The sequence below is a fragment of the Papaver somniferum genome, chromosome 9 (genome assembly GCF_003573695.1).
Source record: "Papaver somniferum cultivar HN1 chromosome 9, ASM357369v1, whole genome shotgun sequence".
NCBI classification, from domain to species: Eukaryota; Viridiplantae; Streptophyta; class Magnoliopsida; order Ranunculales; family Papaveraceae; genus Papaver; species Papaver somniferum.
In genome coordinates, this window is record NC_039366.1 from 138,816,408 (window position 1) to 138,839,595 (window position 23,188).

The following is a 23,188-nucleotide window of genomic DNA, read 5'->3' on the forward strand; positions in this document are numbered from 1 at the left end:
CTGGCTATCACCAAATAAGGGTATTTGGTCCTGATAGATTCAAAACAGCATTTTGAACCCACCATGGCCATTATGAGTTCAGAATCATGCCATTTGACCTTACAAATGCTCCTGCTACATTTCAGGCCTTAATGAATGACATCTTTCAACCATTCCTTAGGAAATTTGTTTTGGTCTTTTTTGATGATATCTTGGTATACAGTTCTTCTTTGGAAGAGCATGTTAAGCACCTACAACAGATCTTTACACTTCTCATACAACATTCCTTATATGCTAAACTATCTAAATGTGTCTTTGCTCAACCTCAGCTAGAATATTTGGGGCATCTCATTTCTGCAAATGGAGTAGCTGTTGATCCTGACAAAATTTCTTCCATGCAATCTTGGTCACTACCTACAAACTTGAGAAAACTTAGGGGATTTTTGGGCCTCACAGGTTATTATAGAAGATTTATCAAAAGTTATGGTACCATCTCTAAACCTCTTACTGATATGCTTAAGAAAGATGCATTTCACTGGTCTCCCTCAGCACATGAAGCCTTCAAGACTCTCAAAACTGCAATGACAAGGGCCCCAGTATTGGCATTACCTGATTTTACAAAGCAGTTTATACTAGAAACAGATGCATGTGACATAGGAGTGGGAGTAGTACTTATGCAAGAAGGAAGACCTATCTCTTTTTGCAGTAAAGCTTTGGGACCTAAAGCTTTAGCATTGTCCACCTATGAAAAGGAATTTTTAGCCATTATCATGGCAGTGCAAAAATGTAAGTACTACCTTTTCATAGTAAATTCATCATCAATACTGATTACCAAAGCTTACAACATCTCATGAACCAAAGGCTCTCCACTTCATTACAACAAAAATGGTTGGATAAGTTATTGGGCTTTGATTATATTATCAAATATAAAAAGGGTCAGGACAATGTAGTTGTTGATGCACTATCCAGGCTTCCGGCCATCTCTGCAGACTGCAATGCCCAATCCTTGAGCATCCCTCAATGGACACAAGGCATCATCTCCAGTTATGAAGGTGACTCTATGGTTCAACAACACATTGCATCATTGCTTATTTCTCCAGATCAGCCAAAATTTTCTTATTCACAAGGCATACTGAGATTCAAGGACAGACTATATATTGGCTCAGGTAATGATATCAGAAACTCCATTTTACAATATTTACACTCCCCTGCCATTGGGGGACATTCAGGCATGCTAGGTACTTATCATAGAGCCAAATCTCATTTCTTCTGGCCAAAGATGAAACATGATATTATGCAATTTGTCTCCACTTGTGAAGTGTGTCAATGCAACAAAGGCACTACTTCTTTTCCTAGTGGTCTTTTACAACCTTTACCAATTCCAGAAAACGCATGGCAGGATATTTCCATGGATTTTATTGAAGGACTTCCTATATCCAACAAGAAGAGTGACATCTTAGTTATTGTGGATAGACTAACCAAATATAGCCACTTCATTCCATTGAGCCACCCCTTCACAGCTGTGTCAGTTGCCAAAGAATTTCTTAATAACATATTCAAGCTTCATGGCTTACCCAGCTCAATAGTCAGTGACAGAGACAAAATCTTTGTAAGTCATTTTTGGCAGGCTTTATTCAAGCCCTTAGGCACAACCCTCAAGCTTTCCACTGCTTACCATCCACAAACATATGGGCAAATTGAGAGAACTAATGCCTGTGCAGAGCAGTACCTCAGGCGTATGACTAGCTCTAACCCCAAGCAATTGACACACTGGTTAGCTCTTGTTGAATGGTGGTTCAACACAAACTACCACTCTAGTCTGAAGATGTCACCATTTCAAGCTCTGTATGGATAAAGTTGCCCCTCATATTTAACATTCCCACAATATTCATCCAACATATTTGTTTATTTTATATTTATTTATTCGTTTCATTTTATTTTGTCATCTGGAGTAACTCTAGGGTTTTTCTAATGGGCATTCCTTTATATACTCCACAAAAACACTAATGGTACCCCATTAGCTAGTTATGTTAGTTATAATTATGTTAAGATGAAATTCCAAAACAAGACATTAAAGTTCCACACCTCCGATTAAAACCCCATTTATCTCTAATTCAATCAAAAAGTAAAAAAAAAAAAAAAACTATTTGTTTCGGTAGTCTTAGCTTGGTGAAGACTAGCTTTCTCTACCTTAGGGGAACTTGGTGAAGATACTATTTGTTTTTTCAAGCGTCTGAAGAATTGTTTAATTAGTAACGACGCTAGTAGTGGTTTCGGTGGTTTTATTTTCCATACACTAGGCATTGCTAATCGAAGGGGAGTTGGTGCCCAGCTTGTTGCTAGGTTGCCAACCAAAAGTTTTGTGTAATAAACTTACAAGTTGTTCAAGAAAAAATAAACGAAATATTGACCTCATGTTGATTAAAAGCTATTGAATTAGATTATTTTGATTCGAATTCTGGCCAATTCTTATAAGTTGATTAGGTTTTGTTTAGTTTGGTTGATTTGATCTATGTATAAGGTTAGATGTTTGTGGTTTTGTTAGCCAGAAGAAGAAGACTAGGAGTATTGTTAATTTTATTTGTTTTGTGATCCAAGTCCATTATCCTATCCTATATGAAACAAACGGAAGAAGAGAGTGAGAAGGAGAGAAACGACGGGTCTATTTAGGGTTAGGTTATAGGATTTTTCTTCGCTAGAAGAATAAGATTTATGGGTAATCAAGATAAAAACTACAGTTTGTGGATAAGGTTGAGGAGATTTAAGAACAATTAGGCTTTTTAAGTTGGAGAATCATCCGTGAAGAGAAGAAGAGAAGAAGAAGACATTATTCTTTGTACATGTGTTTTGTTTTTCTGTACTCGGGGTCGGGGGTATACCAACTTAATAGGTTTGATGGGTAGATAGATAAACTTTGGGGGTAGAAAGATAAAAGGGTACCACTAGTGTTTTTGTGGGTATATAGAAGAAGACCCTTTCTAATTCCTACATTTTTTGCAGCACATAAAACAGCACAAGAGAAGTAAAACAGGCAAAGCCACCCAAAAAGACAACCCACAAAAATCAAGTCCTAACAAACACTGTACATGAAAAACAACCTAAAACTGCAACGAACTATTAATCTATGCAGCTTATTCAAATGAAAACGTCTTGAAAATTTTGAGACCCGCTGCAACTGTCATCGGTCGTCCGCTTATAAGAGACTCAAATCCTAAAATGTTTCTTTCGCCTCTACAGTCGTGGTTCCTCTAGAAGGGAGAAATGATGAAGAAAGTGAGTACATGACGACTCTTAGAAGAAACTGTTAAGAAGCCTTAGTGAGAACAAAGGGACAAATATAAAATTATGTTTCTCCATAACTATGCCTGAATATATACTCAGCTCTCTTGATACATGGAAAAAAAGGCTGGCCAAAATTATGCATTACCACCCATGTTCCCCATACACACGTACTTAACCTGCATCAAGTGGGCAATAACAAAGAAACCGTTAAAATATATTGACAATAATAAACAACAAAGAGAAAAATTATGGTTAAAATTAGACTGACAATAACAAACAACAAAGAAATGATAACTGGTTCAAAACATATGCTGACCGCACTGGTAGATGAACATCATCTACTGCTTACCTCCAGGTATTCATCCATCCCATACTTGGAACCCTCTCGTCCAAGACCAGATTGTTTAACTCCTCCAAATGGTGCCACCTATGTACGGGTAAGAACATCAAGATAAACCCATAAAATTGCAGATCATGGCTTTAACTAACGACCTTTGGAATGGGAATAAATTTCCCAGAAATGACTCACCTCTGTTGATATTATTCCTTCATTGACCCCAACTATTCCATACTCGAGTGCTTCAGATACACGCCAAGAACGTTGGACATTTGTTGTGAAAACATAAGCAGCAAGTCCTAAATATACACACATAAAAACACAGAACAGAATTACTTTCTATTGAATAAGTCTTGCACATGGAATACTTCTATGGATACTAAATTATTAACGTGCACTTCCATGAAAATTAAGTAAACACCATGGGCATTTATTATTTCTAATTACAGCAGCTAGCTTCACTAAATCACTGCAGAAAAATTATAAAAGAGAACTCCTTGCAACGTTGAACTTTTAGGAAGTATGACAGAAGGCAACGATTATATGGAAATTTACCTGCATTTGTGTCATTAGCAATGTGAATTGCCTCTTCTTCAGTTTTGAAACGCAAAAGAGGCGCAACAGGGCCAAATACTTCTTGGCTGTAGGAGAGAATAGTATAGAATATTTAAGGTATTATAAAGTACATATTAGACGGCATTTCTTTGATTGGATATATCGCATAACCAATTTGAAATGCGAGCAATTCAGAATTGTGTCTGCACCACAACCGCTAGTCAATTTGTATGTGTTTAGTTCTTTCATTAACTCGACTAACTTCTAAAATCCAAATATAACAAACTTTAAAATATGTTTTACCTAATATCACGTATTATAGCAATTAAAAATTCTTCCTAATCAACACCCATAAAGCAAACTTTTCTGTGCTGGTCCTAATATCATATATAGTCACTCATCAAGCTGCTACTAGGACTGATGGTTTTGTCTTCCAATTTGGGGACAAATTTGGTCAAGTAGCATCCATTTTGATCACATTTGGTCAAGTAACACCAATCAATGATTGGTGGTTCCTAAGGTGAACTAAAATAAACTGTGAAGCACCAGCTCTAGTTAATGATTGGTAGGTTTCAAATGTGGACTAAAATTCATTCTGATGCACAAAAGCTCACCAGCTGCCCAAATGAGGGTTATTTAGAAACATTATCAAGGTTTGAAGTTTATTCTGTTTTCTGAAAATAGGACTACAGCGAAGTGAAAGCATTACTCCTATTATTTTGCAGCATAGGCTCAGTACACCACCACTGCATCTCACCAATATAGAAACAAATATGCAGATTGTAGGGTGGATAGGTTATCATGTGTTGTGTATTTCAAATGGTAAGAATTATGTCATAATGGCAGGAGTTAAAGTTGTTAATACAGTGTTCCCCAAAGATCAGATAAGAAACGAACATTCTTAATAGTTGCAGTGATGTTGTGACAGCACTCTTGATGGTGGCAGAAAAAGTATGATGTACACGGGGTGGTCATAAACATGATATATTTGAAACTAAGTCATTTTCATTATCATCATACAAATAGCTTTTCTTATATATGACACACGAGAGAGCAACTTAGGATTCATGTTAATCGATGACTATCTCTTAATGTTTCGGATGCTACACCTAACCTTAGATGTCAGATGTATACTTTTTATCAATTAGGCTGAAGATATTGATATCTCCTAGTGACAGGCTTCTTCTTCTTCTTTTGCAATACCTATTAGCAGGCTAGCCGCGAATGAAACCTTATAAAAATTAATGTATATGCTTTTCTTATTAATTTACCTTGCTATGAGCATCTCGTTGTTGACTTCACCGAGTACAGTAGGCTCATAAAATGTCATCCCAAGGCTATGTCTTTTACCACCCAGGAGTACTTTTGCTCCCTAAAATACATAAAAAAAATGGAAGATTTAAAGTAAGCCATACCCCAGCACAAGTTTCCAATCCGAATAATTGTTAAAATAAATACAATAAGCATATGAAATTGCTAAAAACAATAATAAACGCGAATAGGAAGACGAACGATAAACCATACCTTTGAGGTAGCATCTTGAAGAAAAGATTCAACCTGTGTGATTCAGAAAACCGCAGTCAATCAATATGGTTCTCCCGAAAAGATAGTCAATAAACAGTTCAGAGTTGAACAACAGCTAACCTTTTGCACGGCAGCATCATTGATTAGTGGACCCTGTACAAGGTAAACAACAATTATACATCACCCACAATCCTAAATTGGCTATTTCAAAGGGAAAAACCATAATTCATAATTACACAAAAACTAACCTCTAACGATTATGTATCCAGGGTTTATAGGTAACAAACCTCTATCTACTAATAATAAATCCAGGTGTTAACTGAATACATAAGGTTCATGGGTGGTATATGCAAGTAAAAGTTAACATGAGCTGTGTCCCATGACAAAGATACCACATCAGATCTTCATATCGGTCCAAGGTGAAGGTGTGTGACACAGCTCTGGCAAAATAAAAAACACGGACTCGGCCGTAAACTGTTAAGATACTGACATTTTGGTAATTTTTTCAGTGGTGATTTGTCTGAGATATAGCATTTTATGCAAAACACGGAACGCTTAAACTTTGCAGAAATGACCCACAGAAGTTAGTGCTACCATCCAGATTCCCCTCGTAGCAAAGGACACTAATAGTTTTTTTTTTGAAGCATGACACTAATAGTTTTTAGTGCTCTTAAAAATCAGAAACAAACAGACAAGCTGGGCAAATCATGCTCCTTCGGTTGTTACATAAGTAAGGATAAAAGAACACCACCATAACACTAACATGTGACTCAGGAGACTTCCTAGCTGCCAAAATATATTTGACCTAATCAACAATTATTGGGTTTACTCTTTCCACATCCTAATCTGCAGCCATCTGAAACTGACCTTCTACACAATAATTAAGGATAGAAGAAAACCACCATAACACTAACATGTGATCAGGAGACTTCCTAGCATGCCAAAATATATTTGACCTAATCAACAATTATTGGGTTTACTCGATCCACATCCTAATCTGCAGCCATCTGAAACTGACCTTCACACATTACTGAACTTACCCAAATCTAATGAAGCCTCATTCTTTCCGCAGTGTGAATTTACTTCCGTCTACTATGATTTACCTTCTGGTTACTAAAGTTTTTGTGGATCTCTAATACACAACCACGATAATCCTTTTCTGAACAGAGGCTTGGACTCGAACTTGAATGGAGGTTAGGTGATTTTGCATAGGGAGTGTTTAGCATTAATTTAGCATAATGGATACAAAAAGAATTTTTCAACAAATTGGAGGCCAAAAAATAAGTAAATCGATACCTGTGAAACGCTTTCTGTGAAACCATACCCAACTTCAAGTTTTTTCACAGCACTGACGAAAGCATTAGCGAATTTTTCATAAATACCTGTATCATATCCGAGAGGCATATATAAATAGCAAATAGGATGTAACAGATACAAAAGTCTAGAGTGAGAGAGAGAGAGAGATCGAAGTAGCTACACAACATTGAGTGATTGCATCTTGAACCCGTTCTCTTCTTTTTTTAACCTTAGACCTTTTGCATCTTAAACGAGTAGCTACGCAACACTAGGAGAAAAAACACAAACACAGTAATCATACTGCTGAATGTTTACTCCATCGTAGTTACCTTCTTGCACGATAATCCTATTTGCACAGACACAAGTTTGTCCACTGTTACGGAACTTCGCTGCAAGCTGTAAATGCGATGGCATATTTAAGCAGAATGTTATGACCACGTTAGGACTAACTGAAATTTGTGAGGATGTTACAAAGCAAAGATTTGAACTACCCTTCACAACTAGAGTGTTCTAAATATTCTTCATGATTAAGATTAAAGAAGAAAATAAAATTATTCTTCATATAATTGAGCATAAATGCTGAAATATGCTTTCAATCCAGCTTCCCCTCACTGAGTATGAATTCCCAAAAATTATTAAACTTACACTTCCTTTTACGGCCACATCTATGTCCGCATCATCGAAGACTATACAGGGTGCATTTCCACCAAGTTCCAAGGACACCTATAAACACAAGATCCACACATAAGTTAGAATTTTCGAGAGCGGAGATTTTTTTTTCTTTTGATTGAAAATTCAGCTATTATCATTCACAGTGATTCAGTTAAGACCCAAAACAGCTGTACTGTATTGTCCAAATCAAGGACATCTCACTCTTAAATGTAACATTTCTTAATAGTTGATGGCATCCTTCATATAACATATGTCGGTTGAATATGACACAAATCAATGATCACCCTGATATCATTTTCATGCAACCAACGCATCTTACTCTTCGATTTTTAGTGGGTAAAGGCATACCTCAAGAGGAGCATTAAAACCAGAAAACTTGATAAATTTGTAAAGTGGAACTCATATTAGCAATCACAAATAGAGTTAAAATGTATTGCAAATGATCTATACCCAAAAAATGTTTCACTCACAAGTCACAGCATAACTGCCAGTTGTTACCCAGATTTGAATCCTAAAGAAAAGGGAAGAACTCCACAATTCCAAACATTTCAGTCGCAAACCAGATATCGTGGTATTCTATCTAATTCAATCAGGAGCAATTTTGATAAAAAAAATGTGAACAATATCCACAAATGAAAAAAAATCTTTACATTAACATGGAAACTTGAACAATATTTTCGAAATGGAACATCATCCTTTAGCAGCCCATAACTTGCTAGCAGAACAGAATAAATGAAAGCTAATAGAAGTCCATTAGTTACATTCTGGATAGTTCGAAAAAAACTGGAAGCATGGGACTCTTATTAAATGCAAAAAGGAGAAACTGGGACATAGAGCATCCAATAGCACCAAAAAGAACATAGCATGAGTGCTAAGAGAGAAAACAATGAAACTCTTACACACTAGAACACCAAGTAGAGAATTTCAAGAGAGACTGGAACGTACACAGGACTGTGAAATGTACTAAACTAGTTCTTAAAAATAGCCTATATACTGTGAAATGTACTTCTTAAATAGTTCTCTCTTATTCCTGGTATCTGCCACTAGCATTTTATCAATTAATACTTTGAATAAGTAAGTACGATTTGGCCACAGGATATAGTTTTAATCAAGCGTAGAACAGAAGCTAACATGTGAAACCTTGATGTATGATGACTTTTCACGCAACCAGGTGGAACTTTCAACATTTGTCACATACCTTTTTCACAGTTTGTGCAGCACCTGCCATCAATTTTTTCCCAACAGCCGTTGATCCCGTGAACGTGATCTTCCTTACCTACGGTGCAGATTACTGACCATCTCAGTTTCTAGTGTTTTAACATTTGCTGCAACACAATGTTTAAATATAGTGAATAATTTAGTTTGCTAAGTGTATCAAACCTGTGAACTTTCTAAGAGAGTGTCTCCGATTTCCGAAGCATTCCCCATAACCACATTAACAGCACCCTGAAATAGCAAAACAAAGAATTCCAGAAAAAATCAGTTGAATCAGAAACCCATAATCAATCCAATGGTAACAAACTAAGTTAGATTATATACATAAGGAAAACCAACTATTTATCCGACTTTATTAAGACATGGTCAAATGTTCCCTTGCATCCTAGTAAACCGGTGCATAGTTAACAAAAATACTGGAAACACTTTTTTACATCGCATAAAAGACGAATTGAGTGCTATACTAGCAGATATAACGTGACTTCGAAAACGAGCAGTCAAAGGAGTAAACTATCATGATAATTTCTTGCTCATGTTAAGACAACGTTGGCCTTCGCGGAAAATTACCTGATATTACCAGGAAGTTCGTTAGTGTGACTAACGCCATATTTGTTTGATATATGACAGATAAATAATTTTCAGCATCACATTGACCAACAATACTCTACTTTACTCCGACAATAAAAACTTAAGCCAGTAAGGAAATTTATTGAGGCTTCTTCTCATCATTCTCTCTTTCTTCTATCTTATGTTCTTCAACATTTGAATATCATCTTAGTCTTATATGTCCACGATATAAAAATCACATATTCGAAGTTATTTCCACGGGACTGATAAGGGTTTGTAAAAGGTACCGGCGGTATTCCAGCTTGAATGGAGAGCTCAGCTGCTGCTAATGCTGTCAATGGTGTCAGTTCAGAGGGCTTAATAACAACTGTACAACCACATGCAAGAGCTGGGCCAACCTGCCAAGGATAAAGATAGAACTGTGGCCTTCAACACAAGCATGTGAGGAGCAGATAGCAGCAAGGTTCCTTAGTGATTAAACAGACATACCTTTCGAGTGATCATGGCCAAAGGAAAATTCCAGGGTGTAATTGCTCCAACAACACCTACGGGCTGCAAGAATCACAAAAGAGAAAGAGGGAGAGAGATGAGTAAGTCGGAAATACTAATTCCTTACGAACTGCACCTCTGCCAGACTAGAGTCTAAAAGCTAACATCAAAACCAGCTAACAAACTGTATATGGAGAAAATTTCTGAAAACACCTTTTTCTTTCTTTTTTAATGTATGAGCTTTATCGTTAAGAAATTAGTGTTAATTAATGTTTCAATGGGTATGTAATGAAAACTCATTGATATCAGTGCCCAAAATTCAGCTGAACGACAATAATAAATATTAGATGTAAGAGATGGTGAGACTTTAGATGGACCCATAAAAGAACAACAAAAGTGATATATGAAAACAAACAACATGAATATTGAGAAACAGACTGCTTCATGTATTTTACCACTACACTACTCTTGATCGCAAGACAAACATATCCGCCGTAGTCAACTGGAAGGAATGCAGCCTAAAGATTGGAGATCCCAAAACTTTAGGTGGCCTTTAACTATTAGACAGGTCCTAGAGGATACCAAGAAAAACAGATTTTGCTTTAATCAATTCTAAGACTATATGTGGATATATATTTACGCATTAACATCACTTCTATTACATATGCACAATTGCGGATCCACGTTACATCATTGCACTCGCACATGAGTGCATGTCTTTACATACTAGAGAACGGGAGATAGCATATTATGCTTACCTGTTTTAGAACAAATAATCTACGATCAGTTAGAGTGGCTGGTATTATATCCCCATATATACGTTTTGCTTCCTCAGCATAGAACTCAATGAAATTAGCCCCATAGGTTACCTGTAAAAGAACCAAAGAATTACATAAGTTTAAACTTATTTCTAGCACTACTTAAAGCAATGGATAGATTTGGATACCTCTCCAATAGCTTCCTTTAAAGGTTTTCCTTGCTCCAATGTTATGAGTTTCCCAAGATCTTCTTTGTGAGCAATCAGCAAATCGTACCTTCAAATGTGTGTGAAACACACGTGCCATGCGTAAGAGACAGTCAAATAAAGGCATCACTGAAAAGTGTATTTTCATATTACATAATGGTGCATGGGCCACATTAACTTGGAAATATGACAATTGGCAACATATATAACTAAGCTATCATCTAAGTTGGCAATCATAAAATATTGGCCACTCTAACGTTTGTAATCGGGAAATAAAGTAGTACTTAACAGAAGTATTACAAGATTTAGAAATGACAAGTAGCTCCAACTACATAGGGTGCTACTTGCTAAAATCAGGCATATTTTAAAAGCCCAGACTCTCAGGAATACACTGGATTTCCTTAGTAAGCAAAACACTGAAGCTTCTAATGTGTTAGTTTGTTGAATTAGAAATTAGAAAGGAAAGCATCAATATTTGTAATGACAACTGTTTTGATGATGTATACTGAACAGCGAAGAAGACACTAGCTAATTCTTCTCTCAATTGATTGCGATATAAATGACAATCAAGTCATTTATAGGCCAGGCATAACTGACCCTCATGGCCTATTTACATCTGCTAGATAATTCTAGCAATATCAAGTAGTCCCAAGTAAATAATAAGGGAATCTTTTTACTCTATGTTGTTTGGTACGAGATGTACGACGTGGAAATGGATATGTAGCCGCAGCGAGGCGAGGCCTCTCCAAGATATGGTTCACGAGCCTTGTCGGAATTAACATACTAACTAAGTGTCGAACTACAAATATGTCCGATCATGGTGCTGAGTGGGCCTACCGCTAGTATACATAAAACTTAAAAGAACTCCACATCTAATAATGGCTAGAGACCCCACATAATATCTCTTCTTTGCATACACCTAAAGCTTCCTTTTATTGGTAACTATATCTTGCATTGGGAAGTGAACTTTAAGTGTCTACCTAATAATATTCCAAATACTGTAAGATGAAACACAATTTATAAGCAGAGCAATACAGAAAGACTTCTTCAAGATCACAGGTATGATGTACCATTTGCGCAGGCATTTGCTCCGTTCGTTTGCAGTAAGTTTGCTCCAAGCTGTAAGAGAAAATATATGATATGGTTATGCAATATATATATTTAATATGTTGGTTTTTCTATATTGTCTGTAACAATAGTTTCTTTAGCTAAGTGCCAAAATCTCTTTCCATCGGGAACTCAGAAAGTTCTTTTCCAAGAATTATTTGTTCAATCTTTAGCTGCTATAGACATTGTTATGCAAATGATCACAGAACCAAAAACAATTACATGAATTTCACGAAGACGAGCATAGTGTAGCATTTATCTTTCATGTGGTAACATAAATCCTCCAATCAAATGCCCTTCAACCTTAACAATCTAATTGATTTTTATGGCAGGTTATTTAAGCTAAAATTACCAAGGGTCCATGTGGTATCTTAAGCAAATTTACTATATGCAACTGACACGCTTATTGTACCACCAGATTTAGCAAAACTTCATTGGCAGGTTCAGTTTCTTTACCTTTCAAATTTAAGGGGACAATGGGCCAACACATATAAGTCGGTTTCATATGTGCAACAACACAACAAAAAAGAAAAACCACTGTCACCTTTAGGTCCTAAGATGAAAGTATTTAGAAATTCCTAAAAAGAACTAAAAAATAACTTTCAACGAGATTCTCTTCAGACCAACAACAAGAAATTATATCACCAACACTATGACAAGTTAGGTTGCAGGATACAAAACTACATACTTTTAAAAGCTTCAGAGGCTGACGATATTGCATCGGTTGTCTCCTTCCTACCCATGCATGGGACATTTGTTATCACCTCTCCTGTGGCGGGGTTGTTTACCTGTCATCACAGGAAACCTCTTCAATTTCTAAGCAACATCCAGCAACAGAATTCAACTATTCAAGAAACTATAAAGAATGTGAAACTGTCCATAGGAGGTTCTTTCTTTTGAGGGGAAATGATGAAGGTAATGTAGAGATCATACAGTGTCAACTGTGTCATTGGCAGGTCGAGTTAATCATTGTCCTAAACAATATGGACCATTAATTGTGTACACATAGTCCAATCAGTATATAGGTTCAAACAGCGTTACCTTCTAACTAAAATAGTTATTGCATGAAACTTGGTTTGTTGGTTTGTTTTCTTTGAAGCAGATACTTGTAGTTGGTACTAAGTCATTGGATCTACATTTCCATAAAAAAATTCCTTCTCTAAAAGAAAAAAGTAAAAACTACAAATAAAAAAAAAGTATAACTTCTAATCTTTGTGGTATCTCAATTTTAAAAGGGTTTAAAAGACGTAATATGTATCATACTGGAAAGGCAAAAAAAAAAAAAAAAAAAAAAAAACAGGATAGGACTACTATTGTCTGCAATTATAAATTTTAGAACTTAAAATTACTAAAGGTAGCAGCTAAAACTGGTCAAACAAAAGAGGAAAAAAAAAACAAGATAAATTGGATAGAAAAAGTAGATGTTAAACCTGTATGGTCTTTCCATCATATGCTTGAACCCATTTCCCTCCTATAAGTCCTTGGCTTCTTAAGAGACCAAGATCGCTAAGCGTAGAGACAGCGCTTTGTGTGGCCATGCTCATCTGGCCATTAAAATCCCACAGAGAAAGAGTAAACATTGTGGAATATTTATTAGAGATTGAAGGTTATCAGCAACTCCCATTTTGTGTAACAAATAACCAACATTCTTTTCTAGGTCAAAAAAAAAACTATGTTTCCGGTTAAAACATTAATAAAATAGAGATAGTTTCACAAAATCAAAACATGTTTTCTCTTGATAACATTCACTTACAGAACAAAAAGATTCATTAAATATGAACAGAAAAAATTATTCCGAAAAACCCTAAATAATAACATAAGTATGAGATAGGGAAGTTATTATAAGATAACAGACACCTTGATCTTACTACTAATAGTTGTGTTTGTGTGTTTGCGAGAGAGAAATTAATGCGATGGAAAATCAAACCTGGCGGAGAAACTGATGAGATTGAGAAGATGAAGAAAGTGATGATGATCGAATTAACAGATGTTTGCTGGTTCTGAAACTGAAACCAATACGTGCCATTGTCACTCTGAACTCTTATGGCGTGTTTGATTCCTGGTAATATGATTCCTTTATTGGCCGACTGTTAAGGAGGCCTTCTGCAGGATCAAAACAATGCACTCTGTCAGACACAACAAATGTCCCAGGAAATTAAAATTAGTTTTTATGTTTTTTTCAATTAACATCAATTTCTGACCTGCACCAGTGACTCTTCCCACACCCAATCTGAAAATTTACCATCAAATGGAACGAAAAATAATCAATCTCAACTTATAACTCCTCTGTTTTCCAAAAAATAAAATAAAAATCAATTACAATAAAATTTGATCATCACTTTCAATCGCAATTTCCTCCAAATTAGAAAAGATGTTTTGAAGACTTGGTGACGTCCTGAGCTTTCACAGAACAACACTAACAGTTAATCTTTATTTAACCTTGGTCAATTAATCATATAAATCTGAAGAATGTCAACAGCGAGACGAAGAAGAGAAAGGCGGCCGAGAAAGTATTAAGGTTTAGGTCTGTTTCATTTTTTTCTTATACAAAAATTATGCGAATTACCATGCTCACCCTTGGCTATGTCATGGAAAATTTACACCCGTGTCTCATGCATCCACTTTCTGAGACTCGTGGAGACAAAATCAAAGTGGCTCATCTCTGAGACTCGTGGAGACAAAATCAAATAGTTGTATCTCATAGCATATCATATTTAGGCAGAGAACAGCCCGTGGGGTAATATGGTTATTCATGAATTAGCCAAAACCCCTTGCCGTCCGTATCCACTTTCATTTCCCACTGGTGAGGCAGTCCTTCGTCGTCGGCTCCCACCGCGTGCGGTCATCCAGTATGTTGTTATTGTTGCACTTTTTATCACTACGCCAAACCATTTTGTACATATTTTCTTGTTGAGCACGAAATGAAATGTATGGATCGTCTCTTAGGATGCGTTGTCTATAATAATGTTCTGCCCGAACCAATACAATTACATAAAATTGGACTGCTACATTTAGTATTGATCTCAGACTCTCTATATAAAAACAGAGTTTTTTTGAGCGTTCTCATTAACCAGAATTTCTGGTTGATTTTGGCCCCACCATAATATCTTTTATTTTTGGTAATCTCCCCTCCTTTAAAACACTAAGTCATATGAGCTCCCACATCGCACGGTGAATGTGACACCCCTCTCAAATTAAATGAGATAAAAGCTTTGAACTAGAGTAATTCTGTAGAGGACAAGTGGCAGGACTCTATGGGTCGGAGCATTAAAACTGCGATAACACTCCGTTTACACCATGTATTTAACTGGCGGTTAGTAACACCATTAACGAAAATGTGGGTATACAACACTTATGTATGAATTTATACCTAACTAATTAGTTACACTTGGTTTACGCCAAATACTTAACTGGACGTTACTAACGTCAGTTAGGTAGACAATACTTCCGTCCAAATTTAACCCTAACTGAGATACCATTTTCATATTCTTATTCGCGTACGCCTATAGGTTTTTTTAAAGCTTCTCAGTTTTGGTTTTCTTCTTCAATGAAAAGTGGTTGTGAAGAAGATAGCAGTTAACAACAACGAATTTGAAATCGAAAATATGCAGTGATTGTTGGATCTGGGTTTTACTGGGTTCGATCTGAGATGGAAATTTGGGGTCGTGGCAGATTTGAAAGATGATGATGAACTGTTGATGAAGATTAACGAAGAAATTAGAGATTCGCGACGGGTTTTACTTGAGTTACAGGAAGTTGTTGCTTAGAAAGAAGATGTTTTTCTGCTGCAATTGGTGTTAGGGTTTGATATAGGGTTTGAATCGAGAAGAACATAGGGTTCATATGTATGGTTTGATTTGGATTTTGCATTGTAAATGTTTCAGTGAAGGATTAGAATGAATGGTTGTAAATGATATATGTTTTATTATTTTTGATTGCTGAGAATTGCGGAGGACAAAAGTACATTCAAAATTCATCTCTGCCTACACCAAGTCACGTGATAAGCACACGTAGGTGCTATATTTTATACCATATTTATATTAGATAGGACTCGATATTTTGACTAATAATACTATTTTAGTGTTTTTGTAGAAAGTACGAGTGAATCTTGATCATCCGAAAAATAAACGGTTAAAGCTGGAGATAAACGGCTTTTACCAGCAAATTGAGCAAAATCACTGGCGGCACCAGAAAGAGACAGCCACTTTAATGTTCATTTGCCACAACACCAAAGTCATGTCACGCCAGCAGATCATATGGTGCAAAAATTGTCTTTGCCAAGCAAGTTCGTGTAATCCACTAGTGGGTAAACAAGAAGATGGTGAAGACTCGAAGTGGTGCTGTGAACTTTGTTCACAGACTAAAATGAAAACTAAAGTGGGACGTGGCTTACTCCATTACCGCGTGTCTTATTATCATCAACATTTCATATGGGTTTCTGACAAGTTCTTTGCATGAACTGAGGAGGCGTTAATTGAAGGATGTGGTATTGATGGAGGTGTTGCTCGGAGTCCGCAGTTGGCAATAGTTAGGAACCGAGTTCAACTAGCAGTTCGTAGTTCTCGACTAGGATGGAGTTTTGTTGGCAGATGTTAGATAGAGCCGAGATGTAGATGGAGAGCTATGCATTCGGTGGTTGAATAGTTGCTACTGGTGCAGGAAAGAACAGAATGGAAAGTCAGTGAGCTCGTGAACAATGGAACTGAGCTTCTACTCAATCTGAAGTTGCTCTGCAAATTTCCATCTGGAGTTTGTGGCAGTGGTGTTTACATTGAACGGTGAGAAGTTGGCTGAGCCGTGCAACCAGCGAGGACGAATGGTGATGGTCTCTACTGTTCGATTTCGAAACACTTACCAGTTAACAAATGGGATCTGTGGTAGTAGTGGATTTTATCTCCCAAATGGGAGGACATTGAAGAAACATAAGAAATGAATCAAACTGGTGGTCGACAGTGCAGGTAGGTGCTTAGTTCATGGAATAGTAGTTGGCTGAGATGGTTTGTGAGCGTTGGTGTTGAGAATGGACATGGAATAGAAGTTTGTTGGTGGTCAGATTTTGGTTCAATGAGAGGTGCTGCTGTATAATCGACAAACTCTCTCAATAGTCAGGCAGTGGTGTTTCTTCTCGGACTGGTGTTGGTTTTGGCGGTAGTTGGGTGCAGAGATTAAAAGACCAGGGATAATGCGAGCTAAGGAAATAACTGGTGTTGAAGGTTGTTTCGAAGGATACGGGAGCTGTATGCATTCGATAGGGAGGCACCGCAGCTGAGTGATGGCTGCAATCGTCGAAGTACAGTGGTGATGGTGTTTCTAGTGCCCGATGACAACAAAAGCAAGATGGAGTTGGGGATGAGTCTTGTTATTCCGGTGATGGCTCAATATATAGGAACAATGATGTCTCGATAATGAACGGTAAGAAGATGGCAGCAAACAAATGCTTTGGATGTGACTGAGATGTTTTTCATGAGGGTTTGAAAGATTATTTTCTCTTTTTTTCGTTTTGATTGGAGATTGATTCTTCTTAATATGTTTATGGCTTTTGGGAAAGCCATGTCTTGCTAAACTTTTTGTAACTAGGGTCTATGTTGAAACCACATGGGGTTATAGGCTATTTTGAATTGAATAAGATTGAGCAAAAAACTATTATGAATTGAATTGATTAACTCTTGATTTTTGTTTATTTATTTAATGATGATATGTGTTGATGCTTCACCGGTTTTGTATAACCTATGCGCATAATTAATCGGAACACAAATATATTTGTATATTTATTTGATATTTCATGTTTGGGTTAAATTCTTTGATGGGGTATGCTTAGAATAGCCAGGTATTATTTGTGAACTTATATTTAGTTTCGTATAATTTTCTCGCTAACGCAATTTGATGGTGCATGCTTTGGTTTAATCTTTTGATGTGCTATGCTTAGGGTGTCCCAACGATATTTGCGAGTCTAATACATATAATAGGTGATGTCGATAGAACAAACAATAAATAAAATATTCATGAATTATGTTTCATTTCAGTAATTGAATAAAAATAATGGTGGATACTATAAACCCTGGTTACTGACTCTCCTATTGAATTTCTTTTATTAGTTTAGTTTAATTTTATTAGGGGATTTTAATAAAGTGCCACACTTCCAATATGCAGTTTCTGAAAATGCCACCGTTTTTTTGAGAGTTTATTAAATGCCATACTCTTGACTTTTATCATCCCGTTTTTTTGAGATAACGGTTAACGGCTGTTAGTCTTTGTTAGTACATACGTGGCATTAAATAACCCGTCCAAAATTACATAGAAGCCCCTGAATCAGTTAACAGGGATTGAGTTAATCAGTTCACTGGGATTGAGTTAACCGGCTATAGAGTAGTGAGTTAACTCGCGACTCCGTGCACGTGAGAAAAACGTGCAAGATTTGCTAACGGTCGGAATACACGTGGGATCAATCTAAGAGAAAAATCGACGATCCATATTTTACCTGGATTTATAACGGTCTTATTCATCATCTTGAAGCTCTATATATACTAATGAAGATCCCAAACTCTTCATTAGTCAATTTCTTCAGAAGTTCAACACATAAAAATGAGCCAAAAGGTTATAAACTCTCCAGGTAGTAACAGTTGCAGTAGTAGTAGCAAGAGCAGCAGCAGCAGCAAATTTAGACAGCAAACTACCCCAGATCTATGTCCAACATGTGAACAAGGAAGTCATGAGTCTAAGGTTTGTCCCTGGATGTACTCTAGATGCAAACATATACCTTGTAATGGTATAAGACAACTACTAAGATCCAGCACAAGAGAAACAGATGGAGAAATGTTCTTGAAGTGTTCAAATCCTACCTGCACCTACTTTGAATGGTTTGATTCTGCCAGTCATCCACTCAAATCCAAGAATATCAAGCTACCCAAAGAGAATTGTTGTTGTGCTTGTGGAGAAGAGACCCACTGTTACAAAGAATGCCCACTGCATAAGCAAGAATGCTACAAAGAGCAATGCAAGTCAATAATGCAGCTGAGAAGATGCAAAAATGAACACAATAGAAACATTGCTTACCTGATCTGCACAGATTGTGAAGCATTTAGATGGGTATCAGACCACCTTTTCATTGCAGCAAAAAATAGGGTTATCCATTCAAGTTTCAATCTCAATGCCATATGTAAGGAACTTCAAAAGACTATTAACATGTAATTAGTTCTTAACTAATATCATTTCCATTCATAAAGTAAGATTATCCATCAAAATAAAACTGAATTCAGGTACATAAAAAAAAACAGATCTAACACTATGATATCAGTGTCTAAAGCAAAAAAAAAAGATCTAACACAACAAGAAGCACACACACTTCTACTTCTTCCTTGCTTTGCTTTCCCTTTGTGACAGGAATATGTTGACTAACAGATCCAATACCAGTAAAGTTCTGACTGAAATTCAGAACATCTTGTGTAGATCCATGGGTGCTAGGTTCTGTTGGTGCTCTTCCAAAGTTTTTAGGTCCTGTTGACTCACCAACAAATGAAGATGTACCTCTGGATTTGTTCACCTTTGCTTTACCCCTTGCACTGCTACTTTCAGGATGATCTCTACTAGTGAAGGTGCAGTTTGCAGCATCATACTCGGTGCTTGGCATGAATCCAGTTGGGTTTTTACCAACATCACCACCAGCACAGGTTCTCTTATTATGACCAGCAGTAGATCCACACTTTCCACATTTCCTTTTCTTCACCACAGTTTCAGGTTCATCATAGCTCCTCTTCCTCTTCTTTGCTGGTCTTCCAGTTTTTCTTTGATAAGGAGGAGGCTTTAAGTTGATGTCCATGGATGCCTGCCAATTAAGATAAGAAGAAGAGAAAAGGAATGAGAAAGTTAAAGTAAAGAAATGAAACCCTAACCCTAAAAGAAATGAGAAATAAGGATATAATAAAGTAGAGAAAAAAGTAGAGAAAAATAAGGATATAATAAAGTAGAGAAAATGTGAATGTATCACATTCAATAATATATTTAATGCTGAAAAAAGTACCTTATCTTCCCAGTTCCATTCACTTATGTCTTCTAGTGGATTTACAGCATCTGCATATATGGTCCTATAATATTCCACAGAGTAGTAAGGAGCACAATAACTGTTCAACCAATCAAACAAATGTGTCAGTTTACAGAAACAAAAGTAATAGCATATTACAACCCAAAAGTAATAGCATATTACAAAATTTCTTACTCTTTCCAGTTTGGCCTGAGCAGTTTCAATGCACATACAGCATGTTGACAAGGGAATCCCCTTAGCTGCCATTGCAAACAAGTGCATTGTTTGTCTACAATGTTCACTGTGAAAATTTTCTTGGTAGACACATTAGTTACCAAATAAACCTGTCCAACCACACTTCCTTCTGTATCAAACTTCCCAACCAAGTCAAGCATCTTATTTATCAACTTAACAGCAGCAGGGACCAAATCATTTTGATTCCACTTAGCAGATTCTTCCCTTCTCTTAAATAACAAACCCATTACTAACTGACCATACATCATGCCTAGTTGGATTATTGGTTTATCTCTCATATTAGAACTCATAGAATTAAATGATTCTGAGAAATTGTTATTCATATGCTCACAACAGCTAATGGGATCAAAATAAGCCCTAGACCAAGTACTTGGATCTTCTTTCCTAAGATATTCACCAGCAGCCGGACTTTCTTTGCATATGTTGTCAAAGTGCTCCTACATTATAGTAACCTGAGTTATTATATAACCTACTAACTATGAATCAAAAAACATAGGGATATTTAAAAAAGAGAGGCACAAACCTGAAAATGCCTCACTTTGTAAGCTTTGCATGCATTCCACAATAAGTTGTGCAAGGTTGGTGCCTTGTGGTACTTCTTGAAGTTCTTGTACAAGTGCCTGAAGCAATATCTAACTCTTGCACCAGGGAAAACCTTTGGAACAGATTCCAACAACCCTTTTTGCCTATCAGAAATAAAGGTAATTCTGCCAGCATGATGTGCATTGATTGCTGGAGCCAAATCCTTGAGGAACCCAGTCCAGCTCTCCTTGGTTTCACTCTTAGCCACCTTAATGCCTAAAGGCACCAGAGAATTCTGACCATCAATTGCTGTTGCAGCCATTAGAACACCACCACGCTTTCCAGTTAGATGGCATGCATCTAAACCTATGACTCCCCTGCAAGCTTTCTGAAATCCTCTCATTGGTGCAGCAAATGAAATAGTCATGCTCATGAATGTCTTATCTGCACATTTAGTAACCAACCATTAAATAACTGAGCACCACTTACAAATAAATGAATCAATCATGAATGTCTTAACATAATGTATACCTCTTTTCCCATAAGTGTATTTAGCAACAGACCCTGGATTAGTATGAGCCACCATTGCACAAAAGATGGGTACATCCTTGTAGCTGTCTTCATAATTACCAAACAGATCTTCTAAAAGAAGATTTCTAGCCTTCCATGCACAAATATAAGGTATATTGATGTTATGAGTTACAAAAAAGTCTCTTGCAATGTGTTTAGGCTTTGGAATTAAGGCCCCAGCTGTCTGCTTTAACTTCTCATGTACCACATCTTTTACGAACTCAGGATCCGTGGATCTGTTAAAACTCTTTGGATCCGCAACACAAGTGTGTTCTAGATTAACCTTCCTAACAATAAAAGTAGGCTCATGCCTTTTTATGCTAGCATTTACAAACCAGTTACAGCCATACTCTTCCCTAAACCTACATCTCACTCTTAATCTTGTTTTGTCACTCTTATAGACCGTATACTGATAATTATGTTTTACACAGTAACCCCTAAGATGTTTCTTATAAGCACTCTTGTTATTAAAAGCATACTTTACCTCCATCTTAGTAGGATCAACAGGAGTCACCTCTTCTTCTACAGGGAATAATGGTTCTTCTTCTTCATCACTGTGCATATTGAACATTTCTTTCCACTTCTGGTAATCAAGCTTTGGCTTGGAATATTTATCATCATTTACTTCAGGACCATCATTATCCTTATCATTATTCTTGTCATCATTAGAAACTGCAATCAACATCAAAGTGTTAGTACATGTAAAAAATAAACAAAAAATTATAAACACTAAAGGGTCCATACCTTCTTCATTGTCTTCTTCACTACTGCTTGAATCACTGCTTTCATCTCCAACTTTGTATGTCTTGACAATATCTTCATAATCAATATCATTTTCTTCATCACTGTCAAAGATTGGTGGAGCATTTGGGTCTTCAATGGGGTGACATTCATCTACAGTAGTGTTCTCTAGCACCACATTGTCCTCATCATCACCATCACTATTGTCCCCTGCATCAGTCTTATCCCCTGTATCAGTCTTATCCCCTGCATTAGCCTTATCCCCTGCATCAGTCTTATCCCCTGTATCAGTCTTATCCCCTGCATTAGCCTTATCCCCTGCATCAGTCTTATCCCCTGCATCAGTGTTATCCCCTGCAGCAGTGTTGTTTACTTCATCAACCCAGTAATCATGATTAAAGCTATCAACTGGTGTACTGCTAGAACCAACAACAGTGGCTTGACTTAGGCAAGAAAACCCCTGAGATTCCACTTCATTTAACAGATCCATGAACAACAACTTCCTAGATGCTCCTCCATTTGAGTTTTCATTCTTTGATTGAGCATGCAACCTTGGTGATCTCCTTGTAGGTGATATCTTTACTGACTTTTCCTTTGAAACTGGCTTCTTAGCAATCCTCTTAGGTGCCTTCTTAGGAGTCTCATCAATTGTTACTACTGGTTGTTCCATTGCATCCTTAATGAAGTCATTGTCATTCCTAAATTCTGAATTCATTACACTCATTTGTAAACATATGAACCCTTTATCATCAGGTACAGCATGCTCCCAAAACTTAAACAAGTCTTCATTTGTAACCAAATACTCAGGCAGACATGGGTCTATGGTCCAATATAAATTTGGAATTTCTGTTTCATCAAGATGCAACTTAACACGCAACATCTTCTCAAATTCCTTAAGGTCAATTCTATCTCTATCCATGTGAGGGAATAGCAAATTAAGTTTACTATTCACAACAAACACACTGATATCTCTATATGGATAATATGTATGGTCACTGTAAATGAACAAACAAAATAAAATTCATCAAATTCCACACTTCACACAGAAAAGCCCTAAAATAAAATTCATCAATTCATCAAACACACGAAATTAGGG

The 23,188-nt window shown here is 36.6% G+C and overlaps 2 protein-coding genes across 4 annotated transcripts; both read right to left on the reverse strand.

Annotated features, from left to right (window-relative positions):
• Positions 1-3,000: 3,000 nt before the first annotated feature.
• Positions 3,001-14,502, reverse strand: LOC113310391 (succinate-semialdehyde dehydrogenase, mitochondrial-like). Of its 3 annotated transcripts, none has more exons than XR_003341118.1 (22): positions 14,189-14,502; positions 13,915-14,090; positions 13,418-13,531; positions 12,676-12,775; positions 11,951-11,999; positions 10,863-10,950; positions 10,675-10,785; positions 9,917-9,979; positions 9,715-9,825; positions 9,026-9,091; positions 8,844-8,921; positions 7,619-7,696; positions 7,303-7,369; positions 6,974-7,059; positions 5,798-5,830; positions 5,678-5,710; positions 5,425-5,525; positions 4,154-4,239; positions 3,791-3,897; positions 3,611-3,688; positions 3,345-3,437; positions 3,001-3,227 (listed from the first exon to the last, which is right to left on the reverse strand). XR_003341118.1 is itself a non-coding variant. In XM_026559055.1 (22 exons), exons 3-22 carry the CDS (start codon positions 14,011-14,013, stop codon positions 3,396-3,398), a joined length of 1,590 nt encoding a protein of 529 aa, XP_026414840.1. In that variant the 5' UTR covers positions 14,014-14,090; positions 14,189-14,217; positions 14,327-14,502; the 3' UTR covers positions 3,012-3,395. The 3 variants fall into 3 exon arrangements, 2 of the variants coding, with proteins under 2 accessions (XP_026414840.1, XP_026414841.1); XM_026559055.1 differs by having other exon boundaries at positions 3,012-3,437; positions 14,189-14,217; positions 14,327-14,502; XM_026559056.1 differs by having other exon boundaries at positions 3,012-3,437; positions 14,189-14,217; positions 14,308-14,502.
• Positions 14,503-18,548: 4,046 nt separating this feature from the next.
• Positions 18,549-21,922, reverse strand: LOC113312629. Its single transcript, XM_026561366.1, has 8 exons — positions 21,313-21,922; positions 20,783-21,225; positions 20,200-20,696; positions 20,005-20,104; positions 19,328-19,809; positions 19,041-19,151; positions 18,892-18,967; positions 18,549-18,668 (listed from the first exon to the last, which is right to left on the reverse strand). The coding sequence occupies exons 1-8, from the start codon at positions 21,920-21,922 to the stop codon at positions 18,549-18,551; spliced, it is 2,439 nt and encodes an 812-aa protein (XP_026417151.1).
• Positions 21,923-23,188: the final 1,266 nt, after the last annotated feature.

Bases quoted from the DNA above. Each gene is read 5' to 3' on its own strand.
- LOC113310391 (XM_026559055.1), bottom strand. From the start codon at position 14,013: ATGGCACGTATTGGTTTCAGTTTCAGAACCAGCAAACATCTGTTAATT. The intron at 13,532-13,914 runs GTTTGATTTTCC...TTTAATGGCCAG, and splicing joins CTCATCAGTTTCTCCGCCAG to ATGAGCATGGCCACACAAAG. The intron at 7,697-8,843 runs GTATGTGACAAA...TTGTGTTTATAG, and splicing joins CTGCACAAACTGTGAAAAAG to GTGTCCTTGGAACTTGGTGG.
- LOC113312629 (XM_026561366.1), bottom strand. From the start codon at position 21,922: ATGTTCAATATGCACAGTGATGAAGAAGAAGAACCATTATTCCCTGTA. The intron at 19,810-20,004 runs GTACTTTTTTCA...CTTAATTGGCAG, and splicing joins AATGGAACTGGGAAGATAAG to GCATCCATGGACATCAACTT. The intron at 18,669-18,891 runs GTAGCTTGATAT...TGTTGGACATAG, and splicing joins ACAACAACAATTCTCTTTGG to ATCTGGGGTAGTTTGCTGTC.